Here is an 18,931-nt window from a genome sequence, read left to right on the forward strand (position 1 = left end):
AAATAGAGTGTAAAATTTTAGATAGAGATAATTTTGTACTGAGTCACTGGGGAAAAGCAAACCCTTACATTATAGAAATTAAAATATTTCACTTAGAATTGTAAACAGTAACATTTCATTATATCTTTCATGATATAGCCAATTTATATTTATGGATTAATAAAAGTTCCATCTGCCTCATACAAAAATAGCCAGTCAGCCCATCAGTCCATCAGTAGAAAAAAAGCCAAGTCACTTACTTAATAATGCCTAAGTAAAACTATGAGATAATAGACTGATTTTTTTTTAGCTCTGAAATTATTTTGTCATGTAGGTGCAATTACAGATGGACATTTGAAAATTTTTTAATCACTTAAAATTCACTTAAAGCTATTTAAAATCACATTAGGAACATTGTTTTTGCCTTTCATGTTTTTGAATACCTTAAACAATCAACTTATATGTTTTTAGAAATTGTTTTTTTCAGTTGCAAGCAGACTAAAATATATCTTAAGGCATTTCCTTTATTTGATGAAAATAAAGTTTGAATCATTTGTTTAGTTCCAGAAATCATAGAATAGGAGACGACGCCACTTGCTGAGCTTGTGTTTCTTTTGTGATTATTACTCAGTGATTTGATAAGTATTGAGCAACTCTTATTAGTGTGAATGTTTAAAGGGCTTAATAAAATCTGAATAATATAGAGAAATAAACTTTTCAGCTATGACAATTATCAACATATTAGTAATAAAATTGAGCCATTAGGCAGGTCATATTAAACAAACAGTTATGTAAGCTATTTACTTTCTTCAAAAAAAGTCAGAGATGAGTGTTAATCTCTTCTCTAAATTCAAGAATAGTTGTTTCAGCATTGGTATATTCAACAGATACTAACTTAGTCTCTGCTTGGGCACAGCAGAAACAAGGTATGTATAACAGAGTTACTGCTCAGAAGGAGCTTACATTGTGGTAACGGGGACACAGGAAGTACATTTATAATTATATCTCAGGGTCAATTAAGATTAAATGTTACTGAGAGATACAAACTAAGTATATGGAGTACACATTTTCAAAGGTAAGAAAAATAGTTTTTGAGGCGATCCCTATGAAAGATCACTTAAGGCTGAATGTGTTCAAGATAGATTCTTGTGGACAAAGTTTTCAGAACGTCAGCCTCAAAGAATAGATACGATTTTGATAGGTGAAAGGAACTGGCATATCTTTTATGTAGGAGAAACAGCAAAATAGTTATAATTTGAGTTCTTATTAATTTTTGGTTACCTATAACCAAAATAGTTATAATTTATTGAGTTTTACCATGGTAGCAGGCACTCTACCATGCCCTTTACATTTGTTATCTTAAAAGAACTTTGTAAGTTTGGTATTATTATCCTCATTTTTCAGGTGAAGAAACTGAGGCCCAGAGGAATTAGTTTACTTGTCCATAACCACATTGCTAATTAATGATAGAGCCAGGATTTTGACCAGGTTTTCTGCCTCTAAAACTCAAACTCTTTCATGATATTAGGCTGAATAATGTTAGACAAATATAAGACCCAAGGTAGATATGGACAGGTTGTAGAGGTCTTAATTTTCAAACTGATAGTTCTAACTTTATCTTGTTCTCAGTGGGGAATTCTATAGGTTTCTAAGCAGAGGCATGAATAAAGAAGTCAATCTGGTGGCAGTGCTCAGAGCAGACAGGAAATTCCTGTTATCATCTGTATGTTACACAACTAGGACATTATATAGGATGCCAGTGGTGAAAATGCAAAGGAAAGGTAGGATTCAAGAGGTATTTTGGGGCTTCCCTGGTGGCGCAGTGGTTGAGAGTCCGCCTGCCGATGCAGGGGACACGGGTTCGTGCCCCGGTCCAGGAAGATCCCACATGCCGCAGAGCGGCTGGGCCCATGAGCCATGGTTGCTGAGCCTGCGCGTCCAGAGCCTGTGCTCTGCAACGAGAGAGGCCACAACAGTGAGAGGCCTGTGTACCAGAAACAAAAAAAAAAGGTATTTTGAAGGAAAGTTTGGTAGAACTAGGAAATTAATTGGACCTAGGGACTAAGTAAAAAGGTAGAGGATCCAAGATGGCTCCTAAGGTTTTAAACCTGTGGATTGAGAGAATGGTGATACCATTACTAAAACCAATAATTAAGAGAGGAAGTTGATTTTAGGAGAAGAAATCAGGTTAAAACATCTAAGGTGCTGTTGGCAAATCAATAAGCTGTTGGAAGAGTTGAAGAAGCTGAAGTAAAAAAGGTCAAAGTAGGGGGTATAGATATGGGAGTTTTCCCATCAATATTTTATCAATAGTTGAAGCTATAGAGTCAATAATTTTCAAGGAAAGGAGTTCGGCATAGAGTCGAGAGCCAAATCATGAGCCATGTTTGCTTTGTGGTTATAGAAGAAAGAAAAAAAGAAAGCAGAAATGTGACAGAATAGTTAGAGAGATGGGAGAGAATACAGTATACTATCACAAAAGCCAGAGATGAGAGTTCTGAGAAGAAATTGATCAGCAGTGCTGAAAGCTACAGCTGAGGACTGAGAAAAAGTGGAGGAAATCCTTTGGATCTTCTGATGGGAAAGTCATTATTGAACTTTGAGAATCTGACTTCAGCATAGTATAGAAGTCTAAAGGTAGTTTTTAGAAAGCTAATGAGAGAGTGAATGGTGATGAAATGCTGAACTTTGTAGAGACTGTTGCACTGCTTCTTGAAGTGGATGTTACTGTGTGAAGTCTGAGGCCAGCCTGATTTTTCCCGCTTGTAGGTGACTGTTGTTCCTCTGTATGCCCATGCAGTTCTTTTGTTATCTTTGAAGTTCATTTCATTAAACCTGTTAGGTTCTGTATCAGTTTTTTCTGGTACTCTTTTGATCTGAAGATTATTTTTACTTATTATAGAAAAGTCTCTCCTTATATTCTCAGGTATTTTTCTTTTCCATTTTTCTATATTCTTCTTCAGGCATACCAGTATATGTTAAATGTCCTTTGTGATGATAGTATTTGTTATCTTCCCTACAATCATGTCCATGTGATTGCTTTTTTCTATTTTGTTTTATGTGAATTCAGTTAAACTACATCCATATCCCTTAATTGATTTTTTCAGTTGTAGTCAGTTTTTATTGCTTCTGACCTGGCTTTCATCTTTAATTGTTTCTTTTTTGCTCTTTCAATCTTTAAGCTCTCTGACTCACCTTTTATTACCTTGGTTGTTATTTTTAATGTCTTATAACTCTTCTTTGAGCTCTCATTTTGTAGAAAAATAGCATCTTGAAATTTTTTGAATCTATAGTGAACTATATGAACTTTTTCTCTGTTGCATGGAGTGATTCATCTTCTGGTAAACAATTTTCATCTACTTTTAATTTATGTTTCTGTCCTCACACTTTCCCCTCCCCTCAATATGCATAGGTCCCTTGCTGGTTTCTTTCTGGTTATTACTCATTTTTAAAATAAAGACAACTCTATCTGGGTCACTATTTGTTTTAGAATTGTATAGGGAGAAGCAAAGGGAAGTAGTGGTACACAACATCAAATTTAAGTTGCTGTCTTCAACACCGTCTTTCCATATTTATTTTGTCCTCTATCCAGAAACATATCTCCTCTCATTTTCATGTACATGAAGCCCTCTATATCGCTCTGAGAAGTGATATGATGATTTACGCTCTTGTCTTCTACCCCCTCTCACAACCAGAAATCTCCTGAAGTTAGGAGATTTGTTGCAGATCATGAAAATGATGGGTTCTTCCTCTTCAGCTCTATTTTCCTTACTCCTGGTTGTTTGAACTGGGTCTTTACAGGGTCATGAATTATATGTCCTGTGGCTTTCCCATTCCCTTAAACTTCACTACTGTTATTAAAGGATTGTTGGTATGAACTTTCTGGACTGATATACTTTTAGATATCTGTAGCCTGTCCAAGCTTTGACATCTGAAGAGGTTTTTTGTTTGTTTTTGTTTTTGGTCATCTCTCAGCATCTTTCCTTACTCCAAAGTGTCTCAATATTTGGAAGATAATTTTCATATTTTTGGTTTGTGGTTGTGGTCTTTTCCTTGTTTCATCAGATGTTTTCTTCTTCTGGTGTTTTTTGTTGTTTTCAGTGGTTTTGAGGGAAGGAGGGTTCTCATTCTGCTATGTTTTATATAAATTCTCTAGTGATCGATTTAAAATATAAATTAGATCATGTCATTTATCTGCTTAAACTCTTCAGTGACTGAAGAGTGAAGCAGTTAGAATAAAATAAAAACTCTTTATCATGACCCATGCAGTCGTATATCATCTGGCCCTTGCTTTCATCTACAACCTCATTTTGTTCCACTTTTGCTTAATCTCACTGTTGGGTTTCTTTTATCTCCTTGATAAGACTGTAATTTTTCTTTGTTTTGTTTTACTCCTGCCCTAATTCATTTTATTCCTATTTTCTGGAATTTTATTTTCTCCTCTTTCGTTGCTCCTCTTCATTTTTTGGATATAACTTAGCACTTCCTCAGAGAAGCCTTCTCTGATACCACAATATAAATTATGTACACTGTTGATCTCTCTCGGTTGCTTGTTCTTTTCTTCATATCACTAAATAAAATGTATATTATGTGTTTATTTGTTAATGGGTGTCTTTTTATCTCACTGTCACCTCCAGGAGGGTTTGATGTTTACTAATGTTTATTGAGTGAGTGAATGAATGAAAGAGTGAATGAATTATAGAGGGAACTTTAGATGTAGGACTTCCAAGATTAATTGACCAGATATTACTGTCTCTTAGAAGGACTGAATACATTTGCCTTAGTGTATATATTACCCTAGTAATAATAGTATTATAACTAACATTAATTGAGTACTGCCTGTGTCCCAGGCATACCTTTTCAAAAATTGCTCTATAGTTTATTGGTTAAGTACTGTATATCAGACATAGTTACAGGTATTTTATGTAGTACAATATCTTTAATGCTTATAATAACACTGAAAAGTAAATTTTTTATCATCAGTATTATAAAGCTGAGAAAACTAAGGCTTAGAAAGAGTAACTGACTTGTCTAGGGTCATTCAGCAAGTAAATGATTGAAGCATGATTTGAATCTAGATTGGATGATTGCCATACCATTGCTCTTTTAATTGAATTATACTTTCTCTTAATAACCAATAACCTTGAAAGTTAAAGTGCCTTTTTTAGTACTTTATTTATTGAAAATAATTCATTAAAAAAGTCATCATATAAAATTACTTTCCTTCTCTGGTTTCTAGAAAATGCCTATTAATAACCTGTTCTCAAAGATACGGAAATGCAAAATTGTGAAGACAAATTAAAATTGAGTTTTATTTATTGCTTGTTAAACAATTCAAATATTTCAGTCACAACATAAAATATAGTCTTTTTTCCCTAGTATCTAACATTAACATTAACATTTCCCTAGTATCTAATATTAACTGCTTTTTCAGTGTGAATGTAGTAGTGTTTTCTTATGTCACAAAGTAGCATGACAGGGCAATAAACCAAACTAGATATTTTGTTTTAATTTTGCATTTAGTTTTTATTTTTAGTTCTTATTTTGGGGGACTTCAAATCATCAGCTGGTAAGGTCTGATGATAACAGCAGAACCAGAAATAATTTGAAAAGAATTTTAATTTTTTTTGAAAATAAGTGAAAGTCAGTTTTTGATGGAAGCTAGTGATATAATAATGATGCAGAATATTTGAATGGCTCAGGAGGGAGAAGAGAAATATTACTCTTCTGTGGTTGAAGAGGAACATTCCTTTTCTCTTAATATTAGAGAATACATGAACAGTTTTTATTAAGTTAAGGAGTAAGAGAAGGAAAAAATTAAAAGGAAAATGGACAGTTTGAAATATATAAAGAGAATTAGAAAACTGCAAAATGACTGTAGCATTAATAAAGGAGAAAGTTTCAAAGAGAAAAATGTTACATAAAAATGAGGATCAGTAGACCATGCTACTTGTTAATGGTAGGGCTAATATCTTAACCTTGATATGTCTCATTTCAAAACTTGTAGTATTTTTACTGCAATAATGAATGTTTGTAAAATGGAATGTGCGTATGCTCTGTAGACATCAAGAATAATGCCATGCCAGCAGAGTGCACAGTAACAATGAAATTAATGGACAGATGAATGAATGAATATGTATTAACCGTATCCCAAATGAGCACTTATTCTTCTACAGTTGATTGTTAAAGCAAAAAAGACAACATAAGGTATAATATGAGGAAGCAAATTAGTAGTTTCCTGTTTCTTATTTGATATATTTAATAAGTGACATTTAAAGAACTCAGAATACTTTAAAAATTTACCTGTTTTCGCTTTCATATTTTGTTTTTACAAACCATTTACCTCTTATTAGTGACCTCCTGGTATGCTGCATTTTGTGTAAGGCAGATTTATTACTGAATATACTGGAAGGATCTCACTGTAACAGTTTAACACATTACACAGATCCTTGGTATAAGCCTTTTAAAAGAACATAAAATGGTTAGTGCTTTAATTTTTCAAGGCAAGTCTTCTTTTGAAATGTGTTTGAAAAAACCTGTAGTTGTTGGTTTCTAAACCCTAAATTGAATTCCTCCTTCAGTAGTAAAAGTAAATTTAGGTAAAAAACTACCCACGAAACTACTAGTTATGGTCCCTGTGAAAACCAGATACAGTGGCTGTAACCATAAGTCATAGACTTCCTGCTGCCATATCTAGCCAGATTAAAGAGGACGTCTTGAGTTTCAACTCTCACCCCTGCTGATTACGGTGAGGAGTTTCATGTTGTTTGAAAATCATCAGCTGGTAACTAGGGATGGAAAAGGAGCCCTGGAGTGAGACTCTTAGCAAGACTTGTGAGAGAGGATACATCTGTTATCATGCCTAATATCTCGGCATTTGTTTTCCAAGGGTCCTTCTGGCCCAGCAGGTATCCCAGGTCCATCAGGAAAGAGAGGTCCACGGGTAAGTAGATGGCCTCCGTTTCTCACTTGCTGTAGAACTGGTAGCTTTCCAGTATGTTTTTTCCTAGTATTGTACAATATGTACTTCCCTTGGAAATCTGCCCCGGATTGGCAAAGGTAGGAAATTAGCCCTACCTTTGCCAATTCAAGAGAAGCCTGGGAATACGTGCCAGCTGTTTATTTGAGTGTGAACACCCAGCCCCAAAGCATTCTCAGTGAGCATGCTCAAGAAAGATAATCAAATTTGTAGATTAGTGACTGTTTGGGTGCTACTTGTAACATTATTCTTAGTTATAAAGTGATCTCATCTGCAGTTGATAGTCCAAGGTGGGGTTCATTAACTTTGGGAAATGAAAAAGAGTGGGCGGCCTTAAAATAGTACATTCCTGGATTACATAATGGAAAATATTGAAGCTATAAAGTAAAAAAGTAATTATCCTGAGGAAAAAAGCTGCCTTAAGGATAAGCAGTAGTTTCTCACATTACACAGGTCCAACAAAAGATTTATTGCTGTGTTAGAATTAGTTTCTCTCCAACCTCAAAAAAAAAAAAAAAAAAAGAATGGACTTCTACTAGCAGAAATTCTTCAAAGAGCTAGAAAAAGAATTGTGATGGTGTGTTATAAAGACAAATACAAATGCCATATATGATCCACTTTCTTTACTGATATTTATTTATCATATAAACAATATAACAAAAAGTCACCCTAAAATGTTACTTTAAATGGTCCTATTCACATCAAGATCTTGTCCATATGAGGCTGAAGATGATTGCTCACTCTGTTCTAGCTGTTTAACATTTCTCTCTCTATACTTGAAGACTTACCACATTCCTCCCAGAGTGTCTTCTAAACTTGCCCCCTCTCTTCCAGCCAGCAGACAATTTCTGTCCTCCTACTTTTCTGTCAGGAGACCCTGGATCCTACTTCCCTGAGGGACTGTGTTCACCTTTGCACTAATTGCACTCCCTCTCCACCATTAAGGCTGTTCTTCTCCCACAGCATGACCTTTTTCTCTCCTTAGATTTTATCTTATTTAGCAACAACCAGCAAGTTATCTTTTTTAAAAACCCCAAACTTTCATTGATGCTAATTTTTCCTAAAGTTATTATCCTTGCTCACTCTTGCACTACTGAGCTTTGTGAAATAATCCTTTATACCCATTGCACCCACATCTACATCAAAAACTCATTTGTTAATCCTTATAAATTTTTCCATCTGCTTTATTGAAATTTGTTTTTGAAGATTACACAAATGAGATGTCATGAAATCTAATTTTTGCCCTTAGTTTTCATCTTGCTAGATATACCTTCAGTGTTTGCATTGCTAGCACCCCTCTCCTTTCTGAAACATAATGCTCTATTAGTTCAGAAGTGAAAAGACAGATAAATAGATAATAACTATTTATGTGTCAAGATGGAGGTGTAGCTGAAGAGCGCAGGGGTGCGGTACTAAGCCCAAATGAGTATAGGAGGCCTGGAAACCTGGGAGGCTTTCTGGAGATGAATCTTAGTCTTCTACTTGCTGGTTGTGTGAACCTAAGGTTCCCCATTTATAAATGGGAGTAAATAAGCACCTTGCAGGATTGTTATAAGGATTAGTAATTAAAAAGTAAAGCATTAACACGGTTACTTGCACAATAGTAGGTATTTAGTTAATAAAAGCAGTTATTGAATTCAAATTGACAAATATTCCTTTTTTTTTTTTTTTGCCTCCCTTGTGTGGCTTTTGGGATCTTTATTCCCTGACCAAGGATTGAACCCAGGCCATGGCAGTGAAAGCACCCAGTCCTAACCACTGAACCACCAGGGAACTCCCCAAATTGACAAATATTCATTGAGAGGTTGCTATGTGCTAAGTACTACACTGGTAATATTAAAAACAGCCTCCTTTCAAATAATTTATAATTCTGAAACTAAACATAAGTCATAAGGAAGTTAAAATAGCAATAAAATATTTAAATGACAGAAATATCCCAAGGCAATATACAACTAATTGCAAATAAATTTTACATGCCCCAATTTCTGTGAAAGTGAGTAGGAAAGAGAAATCCCCTCATGCTGGTGTAGCCAGGATTTAAAAATGAGGTGGTATCTCAGTTGATGCTTGAACGTGATTTGGGCAGGTGTAGGGGGGCAAGGTTAAATGAGGTAAGTCTTTAAGGTACGCATGATAGCATAAACAAAAACCCAAGTGCAGAAAGGGTTACCACATTTTGAGAGGAGAGTAACTAAACAATTGCACTTTGTTATTTTTAGGCTTCTTACTCTGCACAACTTTTAGAAGTAGCACTAAGCAATGTGGCTGGAGATAGAGGTGGTAAATAAGGGACGTAAACACCTCAAGGACAGTGTTTTGAAGCAAAAACAAAAACCACAGTTCTGCTCTATAATTAGTCTTCTTCAAGACTGAAATATCCAAGATCTCAGAAGAGATAAAGAACTTCGTAAAATAAGATATCCATTTTAATGAATTACATAATATTTATTTGAATGTTATAATAACCACTTTCTGTTATTTGTATCTAGATCTGTGCTAAGAATGATCTGACTTTCTTTTTTCTTTTTTTTTCACTATTTGCAGGGCATACCAGGGCCACATGGAAATCCTGGGTTACCTGGATTACCAGGTCCAAAGGTGAGTGATTATTAGTGAGTATCGTAAAGAAGATCTTTAACTTTTAAAGCCAACCTTGGGATATTGAGGATCTCTGTCATTTCCAGAGCATGATTCTTCAGCAAGATGGCCTTAGCCTGGCAGAGAGCCAGGCTCCTCTGATAGCCCACCACACTTGGATTTATATATAGCTAGTGATAAAGGCAAGCACAGCCCTGCTTTGGTATTCCAAAGTCTTTATTGTCAAAATATGATGGCAATATATGGAAACCTCTGAAATATACAGATTATGATTTGAGTAATTTACCTTAAATCAAGGCTAATTTAATGTATAGATAAGTACTGAGAAAATAAAATATCATTTACTGCCTTGTTCCACACTTACCTAATATTTTTACCTGAAAAAGATCTGTGAGGATAATGCTTATAGGATACTCATATTTTTATGAGAACAACTAACCTGAAAGCCTGTATATATATATGAGCATACATTGTTGTGTAGTGGTAGCATGGTAGATAATAGTGTGATGGATAGTAGTATGAGTATAGTAAAAACGGATGGAAGAATATATACCAGGCTGGTTACCTTGAGAGCAGGTATGGAATTGGAAAGCTAATTAAATTTATATATATGCGTTAAGCATTAGGGTTTTGGTTTCCAGCAACATCATGAATATTTTAGGGTCATTAATAACCACTCTGCTTATTAATTATCTCACTCAAAAGTAACCATATAGATGTTACCATATAGATATAGGTTAAGATAGGATAGAGCTTAAGAACACAGGTTTTGGAGTCTTAACTGATTGGGGTTCAAGTTTTAGCCCTCTTGATTTGTATGACTAGAAGAAAATTACTTGCTTAGCGGCTTTAAGCTTCACTTTCTCCAAAGAAGGAAAAATCATAGTATGTCCTCAGAGGGCTGGAGTGAAGGCTAAATAAATTGTGAGTAAAGCCCTTAACAGTGTTAACATGTCATAAGTAGTATCATTATTATTAATACGTAATAATGATAACAGATATTTTAAATCTAAATTTTCCAAAGTTTCTTATCACTGTCAGCAATTTTTTGAGTTTTATAAAATATCTCAGAGAGAAAAAAGACTTAACTAAAGTCTGGATGAGTAACAGTGAGAAAAAAGACAAATGCCTTCTAAAGAAATTAGAAGTTTGTTCTTAAATTTGTGATTCCCTAGCCTTCATGCTTTTTTGGGGACTTTCAGGATATTTAGTGAAAGGCTAATGTAGTTGTAAAGACCCAGCTCGTGTTTTTCCACAGAGCTGAAGTTCTAGGGGGCTTGCAGGATAACACCCTGATCTCCACAACAAGAAGGAAGACAGAATGGGGGAGGGGTGGGTTTCCACATGGTTTGTGTTGTCCTCCCCTTCCCCTACCTTAGCCAGTAGCAAACAGATACTTGAAACAAAAAAGGTAGAAAATAGGGTGAGGAGAGATGAAGGTAGAGATAGTGGAAAGCCTTTGATTTAATTGACTTCTTAAATGTGTGTACTTATTCAGGAGAAAATACTTGAGAAAAGGATGAACTTTGTAACAAAAAATTACCATTGTCCAAAGATTAAAAACAGGATATTTTTCAGTGTTGACTGGTATGAATATGTGTCTTTGGTAAAATGAACTAGGAGAGATGAAATCTTAATCTCAAGATTTCTCTTTAATATTATATTTAGTAGTGTGAGTATAATTTTGACTATAACTATTTACCAATAACATATTTTTATGAACCCCTATATTAGAGATTTTAAAACCTCCACTTTTAATTTGCAAGCAACTAACTGAACCTCTTGGGAACTTAGTTGTATAGACCTGAATATTAGTCTTTAATTCATATGTAATTTGATAATTTGATAACCATGTTCAAAATAGCCAAGACTGACCATGATTTGTTTTAACTGCACATATTTGTGGAGGACATTAGATTGTGACAGGTGTTAAATATCACCACTGTGTCTTAAATGAGTTAAGTAAAGCTTGTAGCATGTGGTTTGTGAAACCAATTTTCCTAGATATTTAACATGCACTTTAAAGTAATCAGGATTAATAGAACATTCAAGGCTTATACTTTATAATCCTCTTATAGTATTTATTCAAGACAGTGCAATAAAAATGCAAATTTCATGCTCTCAACAATAAATTTTGACATGTAATCACAGGATTTATTTTCCTTCAGAGCACAAAAATCCCTTTTAGATTAAGGGATTTTAGAGTATAAAGACATTTTCAGCATTTTTTTCTTTTCAGTTATTGTTTAGCAAGAATAACATAGAATTATTGGCCTCTAAGGAAATTGTATAAAACTTCATCTTGTCGCTTGCACAAGAAATGATCTGTCCATTTCAAAAGGGGTTACCTGAACCTATGAAAAGACCAAATTAAGGCAATTGCAAGTTTAGAAAGGTTTAACTGAAATGGAAAATACAATGCATTATGGAACCTTTATACAGTCATATTTGGATTAATGTGCTTTATAACAATTGTTAGAACTGATACCAGGGTTCTTGGCCTTCCCTAATCAATAGAAATTGCTAGTTCCTTATATGGGGTGAGGGTAGGGATGTGTCCAAGGGTCGGGCCAGAGGGGTGGCTTAGGTGTTTTGCCCACCCCTTTGGTTGTGTTGAGTTCAGGGGGCATGCGCAGTACCGGGATTTTGCTCCCAGCTCTTCAAAAGTGGCAGTTGGGTTTTTTTTTGGTCTTTTTGTATCTTTTATCCATAATTTGTCCCAATTGCACATGCACACAGTTATTTTTAGTCCCTGATAGTGTCTTTGTGTTTTGTTGCTTGAGGAGAGGTTTGTCCAGGTGCAGGCTTGGCAGCACTGCAGCAAAGAGTCCCTGGTCCCAGCCTGTCTCAGAACCACAAGATATACCTTATATAAGTTAATGGCATGAAGCACGTGAAACACCTGGTAGAATACTTGTGTGTAGTTGACACTTAAGAAAACATTATTTCCCTTTTCTGGAGGAGCTACTTATAAGGTAACTAGGCTATTTAGAAATGCAACTTTTACTGAAAGTATCACATTTATTATTTGTTAAGTAAAAAAAAAGTCTTGTGGCTCTTATGAATGAAAATACCTTAATACAGTAAAGAAATATGTTCTATTTATAAGACTATTTAAAAGTTTATAAGAATAAAGCTTATTTTGCTAACATACTCTAGATTGATGCAAAACTTAATTTATTTTCTGTTAAACTTTTACAATTAAGTTAGTATTTATCATAAAGGACAAAAAGTGTAAACTGATCTTTGGTAGTTCTCAACTCTGTTCAAGCAAAATGAGTTTTCACATATCTGTTTGTCTTCCTTAGTAGATTCTGAGTTACTTGACTGCAGTGGCCAGATCTTACTCACCTTTGCCTTTGTGTCCAGCCCAGTGCCCAGCATGTGTTGGGCACTCAATAAATGTTAAACTGAAACAATAAGCAGACTTAACATTAGAAACAAGGCACTGGCATCATAAGGGAATGAGAACTAGCACTTATTAAGCATCTAATTATTTTATGTATGCCATCTCATTCAGTTCCACTTCAGTTAAGCGTACTGTTCAGAGCAGGCTTTATTACCTTCTACTTTCCACAGAAGAAAACATATTCAGAGAGGTAAGTACTTAACCAAGGTAACACAGTTGTAACTGTCATCAGAATTAGATCTTTTACTCTTTCCCTTACACCAATTTGTCTCTACTAACTAGTGAGGAGTTCATTTATGAAACAGTATCTTAAAGAGGAAGGGTTTGGGTAGGGTAATAACCTAATGTAATTAAAGACTTTCTGAATTCATTTAGTAATAGTAACAAAATATGTCCATTCCAAGGTTCCAGCTTATCCTTTGGATACTATTAATAACATATAAAGTCCATAAAGAGTGAAATTGAACTCTAGCCTCTCAGAACTGTGTTGTTAAATTGTTAAATAGTAGAAGAATAAAATGCCACACAAAAATTTAGTGGATAATATAGCATTTTTTCCGCATTTTAAGACTAATTGATTTAAAACAGAAAGACTTGAGTTCTTTAGCTGAAATCAGTAGACTAAGGGTAGAAATATTGTCTTCATAAAAAACAAAAACAACACAAGGAAGTGAATTCTGTTTCTCTACTTGCTAGAAAGAATGACTTTCTTCTTGCCACCAAATGCTTTCTGGGTCCACAGTTCATCATATTTACTTATTTAATATGAACTTAATTCACAGGGTACTGGACATTTTTATTACTATTAATTAACACATGATCAATTATGCAGTAGGTCTTTGGACATGAGTCCAAATTCAGAATCTAGATCTTTGGCCTACCCTAGACTACACTTAAAATTCTAGTCCAGGCAATCTATTTGCATCCAGATAGTTCGTTTCCTAAAAATGCTTCTTAAAGGCAGCTTAAAACCTTCCCATGGACATTCATAGTTCATATTACTTTAGTCAGGTTCAATAGCTCCATCAAATTTAATCCAGTTAAATGAAAACATCTAACCTTAATAAGCTGCAATAACAATGTCCCATTAATAATATTAAATGAGATGTTATCAATAATGTTAAATATTGAATTTCCAAGGAATATATCTTTGTGCTGTTTTATTCCTGGTTTTGACCCTCTGCTACCATGTCTCCATTATTTCTCTAAACTGAAAGTCCCATTTTCCTTGTGTGTGAATTAAATAAATGTGTTGGGTATAGATGCTGACCCATTCTAAGAATTTTTTACTGAGTCAGATTGCTATGAAAAATTTTCAGTCCAACATTCTGAAAATGTAAAGTATGATAAAATGGTGAAGACTGAGGTGCTCCTATTAGTCTACACAATGTAGGGACGTTTTTATAAAGGGCCAGACAAATATGACAAATATATTAAAAATTTTTCCTTCTAGCTATCAAAGTCTATTGGGTTCATGTTAGAAGGATTCAGGAGCCAATTTGAAAAGGCTTCCACTAGCCAAAGATTGGTATAATTTGAGCATCATTAAGGATAATAACTGTAGTGGATTGAATCATAACAAATATCTGTAAATCCATGAGTTATAATGTAGTTAAAAACTAGTTAAAGGTGACCTCATTGGTCACCTTTAGAGGATGCTGGGGAATTACATCTATGAGATTGTCAAATTCTCTGACACCAATTGACTATTCAACAATTTAATTCTGACACTACCTCAATTTAGTGTCAGACTCCACAGATTTAAGGGCTCAGTCTCACAAGACTCCCCACACTTGAGATGCCAGCAACAGATGGGTTGCCCAGGCTACTCACACTTTTGCCTGGCTGACTACATGTTCAGGGATTCCCATAATCTCTTCCTCTCTCCCAGGTTTGATATTTTGCTAGAACAGCTCACAGAACTCAGGAAAACACTTTAATTAGGTTTACCAATTTATTATTAAAAAAATACTACTCAAGTAGCTAAATGGTAGAGATGCATAGGGCAAAATGTGGAGGGTGGGAACCTGGAGTTTCCATGCCCTCCCCAGGTGTGTCATCTTCCCAGCACATCAGTGTGTTCACCTACTGGAACTCTTGGAATGTCTTTGTTCAAGAGGTTTTTTTTGTTTGTTTGTTTGTTTTGTTTTGTTTTACATCTTTATTGGAGTATAATTGCTTTACAGTGGTGTGTTAGATTCTGCTTTATAACAAAGTGAATCAGTTATACCTATACATATGTTCCCATATCTCTTCCCTCTTGCATCTCCCTCCCTCCCACCCTCCCCATCCCACCCCTCTAGGTGGTCACAAAGCACCGAGCTGATCTCCCTGTGCTATGCAGCTGCTTCCCACTAGCTATCTATTTTACGTTTGGTAGTGTATACATGTCCAAGCCACTCTCTCACCCCGTCACAGCTCACCCCTCCCGCTCCCCATATCCCCAAGTCCATTCTCTAGTAGGTCTGTGTCTTTATTCCCATCTTACCCCTAGGTTCTTCATGACATTTTTTTCCCTAGATTCCATATATATGTGTTAGCATACGGTATTTGTCTTTCTCTTTCTGACTTACTTTACTCTGTATGACAGACTCTAGGTCCATCCACCTCACTACAAATAACTCAATTTCATTTCTTTTTATGGCTGAGTAATATTCCATTGTATATATGTGCCACATCTTCTTTATCCATTCATCCGATGATGGACACTTAGGTTGTTTCCACGTCCTGGCTATTGTAAATAGAGCTGCAATGAACATTTTGGTACATGACTCTTTTTGAATTATGATTTTCTCAGGGTATATGCCCAGTAGTGGGATTGCTGGGTCATATGGTAGTTCTATTTGTAGTTTTTTAAGGAACCTCCATACTGTTCTCCATAGTGGCTGTACCAATTCACATTCCCACCAGCAGTGCAAGAGTGTTCCCTTTTTTCCACACCCTCTCCAGCATTTATTGTTTCTAGATTTTTTGACGATGGCCATTCTGACTGGTGTGAGATGATATCTCATTGTAGTTTTGATTTGCATTTCTCTAATGATTAATGATGTTAAGCATTCTTTCATGTGTTTGTTGGCAATCTGTATATCATCTTTGGAGAAATGTCCACCCCCTCCTCTTCCTGGAGGTGGGGGAGGGAATGGGGCTAAATTCCTATGCTCCAATCACTTGTTTGCCTTTCCAGTGACTGGTTCCCATCCTGAAGCTCTCTAGCTCCCCATCTCCAGTCACTTCATTAACATAAGCTCAGATGTTGTGGAAAAGGACTTGTTGTGAATAACAAAAGACACTCCTGTGACTCAGGAAATTCCAAGGGTTTTAGGAGCTCTGTGCTAGGAACCAGGGACAAAGACCAAATGTATATTTTTATTATACCACAATGTCATTATTTTGAAAAATGGTAAATAGAAGAAAAATAAAGGGAAAGAATAAATTTTTTCTTAAGAAATTGCCTTGCTTTTCTTATAGAATTGAACCTTAGTGCAACCAAATAGTTGACAAAGGGAAGTTTCTGTTTACAGAAAAAGCTAGCAAATGAAGAAAGAATACTAGAATTAAAAATCACCATTTTTGCAATCCTGATGAAGAAAAGGTTGAAAACAATAGAAATGACTCAGGAAGACCAAAGGCCCTGAGGCAGGAGACTGCTTGGCAGTCTTTGAGGAATATCTGAATGAGATAAGTGATAGGAGATAGATCAGAGACATAGCAGGAGCCAGATTATGTTGACTCTTGTAGGTAAGAATTTTGGTTTGGATTTTACTCTGTGTTAGATATTTATTGGAGAGTTCTAAGTAGAAAGATGACACCATGCAATTTATGTTGTAGGAGGATGGTTCTGGCTATCACAGAGAATAGATTGGGGTAGGGGAAGGGTAGAAATAGGGGCACCAGTTTGGAGGCTGCTTCACTGGTCTACCCAAGCTCACGCCATGGGTGAGGATGGCATGGACTAGAGTGTTAACAATGGAGATGGTGTAAAGTGGTCAAAATCTAGATGTATTTTGAGGTACAGTTAACATAATTGCTGATGAGTCACTTATATGGTGTGAGAGAGGAGTCAAAGGTAATCTAAGGCTTAAGCAGTTGAACAGCTGGTATTGTGGGAGCTGCCACCTACTGGAATGAGGAGGAACATGATTTCAGGTTTTTACTTGTTTTGTTTTTGCCTGGGAGGAAATCAAGAGTTCATTTCCATTAATGTTTTAAAAGAACCAACTTTTGGCTTTGTTAAGTTTTTCTATGGACCATATAATATTTCATTGATTTTTAGCTGTATTCTAACACAAGCATTTAGAGCTATGAATTTCTCTCTAAGGACTGATTTAACTGCATCCCACAAAATTTGATGTGTTTTGTTTTCATTATCATTCAAGTTGAAATATATGCTTTCTTCGTTACTCATCGGTTATTTAGAAGTATGTTGTTTTTTTTTTAATGTCCATCAATTAGAAGCTTTTCTAGTGATCTTATTGTTGCTGGTTTCTAATTTAGTTCCATTGTGTTCAGAAAGCACACAATGGAAGAGTTTAATCTTTTAAAATTTATTGAGGCATTTTATGGCCCAGCATGTGATTATCTTGATGAATAGTTCACGTGAATTTCAAAAGATTCTGTATAGTGTTCTATAAATGTCAGTTTGATTATGGTGGCTAATGGTGGTGGTCAAATTTTCTCTGTCCTTACTAGGTTTTCTCTTGCCTAGTTGCTCCATTAATTACTGAGAGAGGTGTGTTGAAATATCCAACTCTGATTTTGGATTTTATTTCTTTAGTGTCTAGGAAGTGTTTAGTTAGTGTTTGCTTCATGTATTTTGCAGCTCTTGTGTGATGCATGCATATTTAAGGACTGTTATGTCTTCCTGATGAACAGACCTTTTTATCATTATCAAATATCTCTGTTTATCTTTAGTAATACTCCTCTTCTTGAAGTCTACTTTGATAGTAATAGAGCCACACCAACTTTTTAATGCTTATTGTCTGTCTGGTATATATATTTCCTTTCCTTTACCTTTCTATATTTAAAGTGCATCTCTTATAGATACTGTATAGTTGGGTCTTTTATATTTATCTTGGCCTGATAGTCTCTGATTTTTAATTAGAATGTTAAGTTCATTTACATTTGTGTAATTTTGGTATGATTGGGTCTTGGCCTTCTGCATTGTCATTTCCTTTCCATTTATCCCAGGTGTTCTTTGTTCCTTTATTCCTTTTTTCTACCTTCTTTTAGGTTAATCAAATATATTTTAGTATTCTGTTTAATTTTTCTTGGCATTTCAGCTGCATCTCTGATTGATTTTTAGTGGTTGCTTTAGGGATTACAGTATACCTTATTAACTTATTGTAGTTTACTTAGAGTTATTATGGCAATATTTCATGTAAAATATAAGACTCTTGTAACATTACAATGACATTTACCTACTATCCCCCCATCCTTTGTGTTCTGTTGTCATTTATTTTACATCTATGTCATTATAAACCCAACAGTACAATGCAATAATTTCTGTATTAAGTAATCAGTCTTTTAAGGAAATTAAAAGAAGAAACAAACAAGGGAGTCATTCATATTTCCTCATTTATTGTCATTTCCAAAGCTCTTAATTCCTTCCTATAGATCTGAGTTTCTATCTGGTGCCACTCCCCTTTAGCTAGCAGAAATTCCTTCAATAATTCTTCGAGTACAGTTCTACTGGTGATGGTTTCTCTTGGTTTTTGTTTACCTGAAATTTATTTTGTCCACAGCTTTTTGAAGGATAGTAAAAAAATTTTTGTAGAGCAAAAAAATCTTGGTTAGGAATGTTTTTCTTCCAGCACTTTAAACATGTCTGATGTTCTCATATTTTGGGCTTTACTGTTTCTGATGAGGATTTAGCCAACGTTTTTATTCCCCTCAATATAATGTGAAATTTTTCACCAGATGTCTTAATATTTTTCTCTTTCTCTGGCTTTTAGCAGCTTTACTATGAT

At 35.0% G+C, this 18,931-nt stretch overlaps 1 protein-coding gene across 1 annotated transcript in view; it reads left to right on the forward strand.

Moving 5' to 3' along the window:
* COL24A1 (collagen type XXIV alpha 1 chain) overlaps window positions 1-18,931 on the forward strand; it is a 400,363-nt gene that overhangs the window by 29,021 nt on the left and 352,411 nt on the right. Inside the window, exons 4-5 of the mRNA XM_081222837.1 lie at window positions 6,869-6,922; window positions 9,503-9,556. Of these exons, the coding sequence (XP_081078963.1) occupies window positions 6,869-6,922; window positions 9,503-9,556 (108 nt within the window). The remainder of the gene's footprint in view (window positions 1-6,868; window positions 6,923-9,502; window positions 9,557-18,931) is intronic.

The sequence above is a fragment of the Mesoplodon bidens genome (assembly GCF_964165515.1).
Source record: "Mesoplodon bidens genome assembly, chromosome: 2".
Taxonomy (NCBI): domain Eukaryota; kingdom Metazoa; phylum Chordata; class Mammalia; order Artiodactyla; family Ziphiidae; genus Mesoplodon; species Mesoplodon bidens.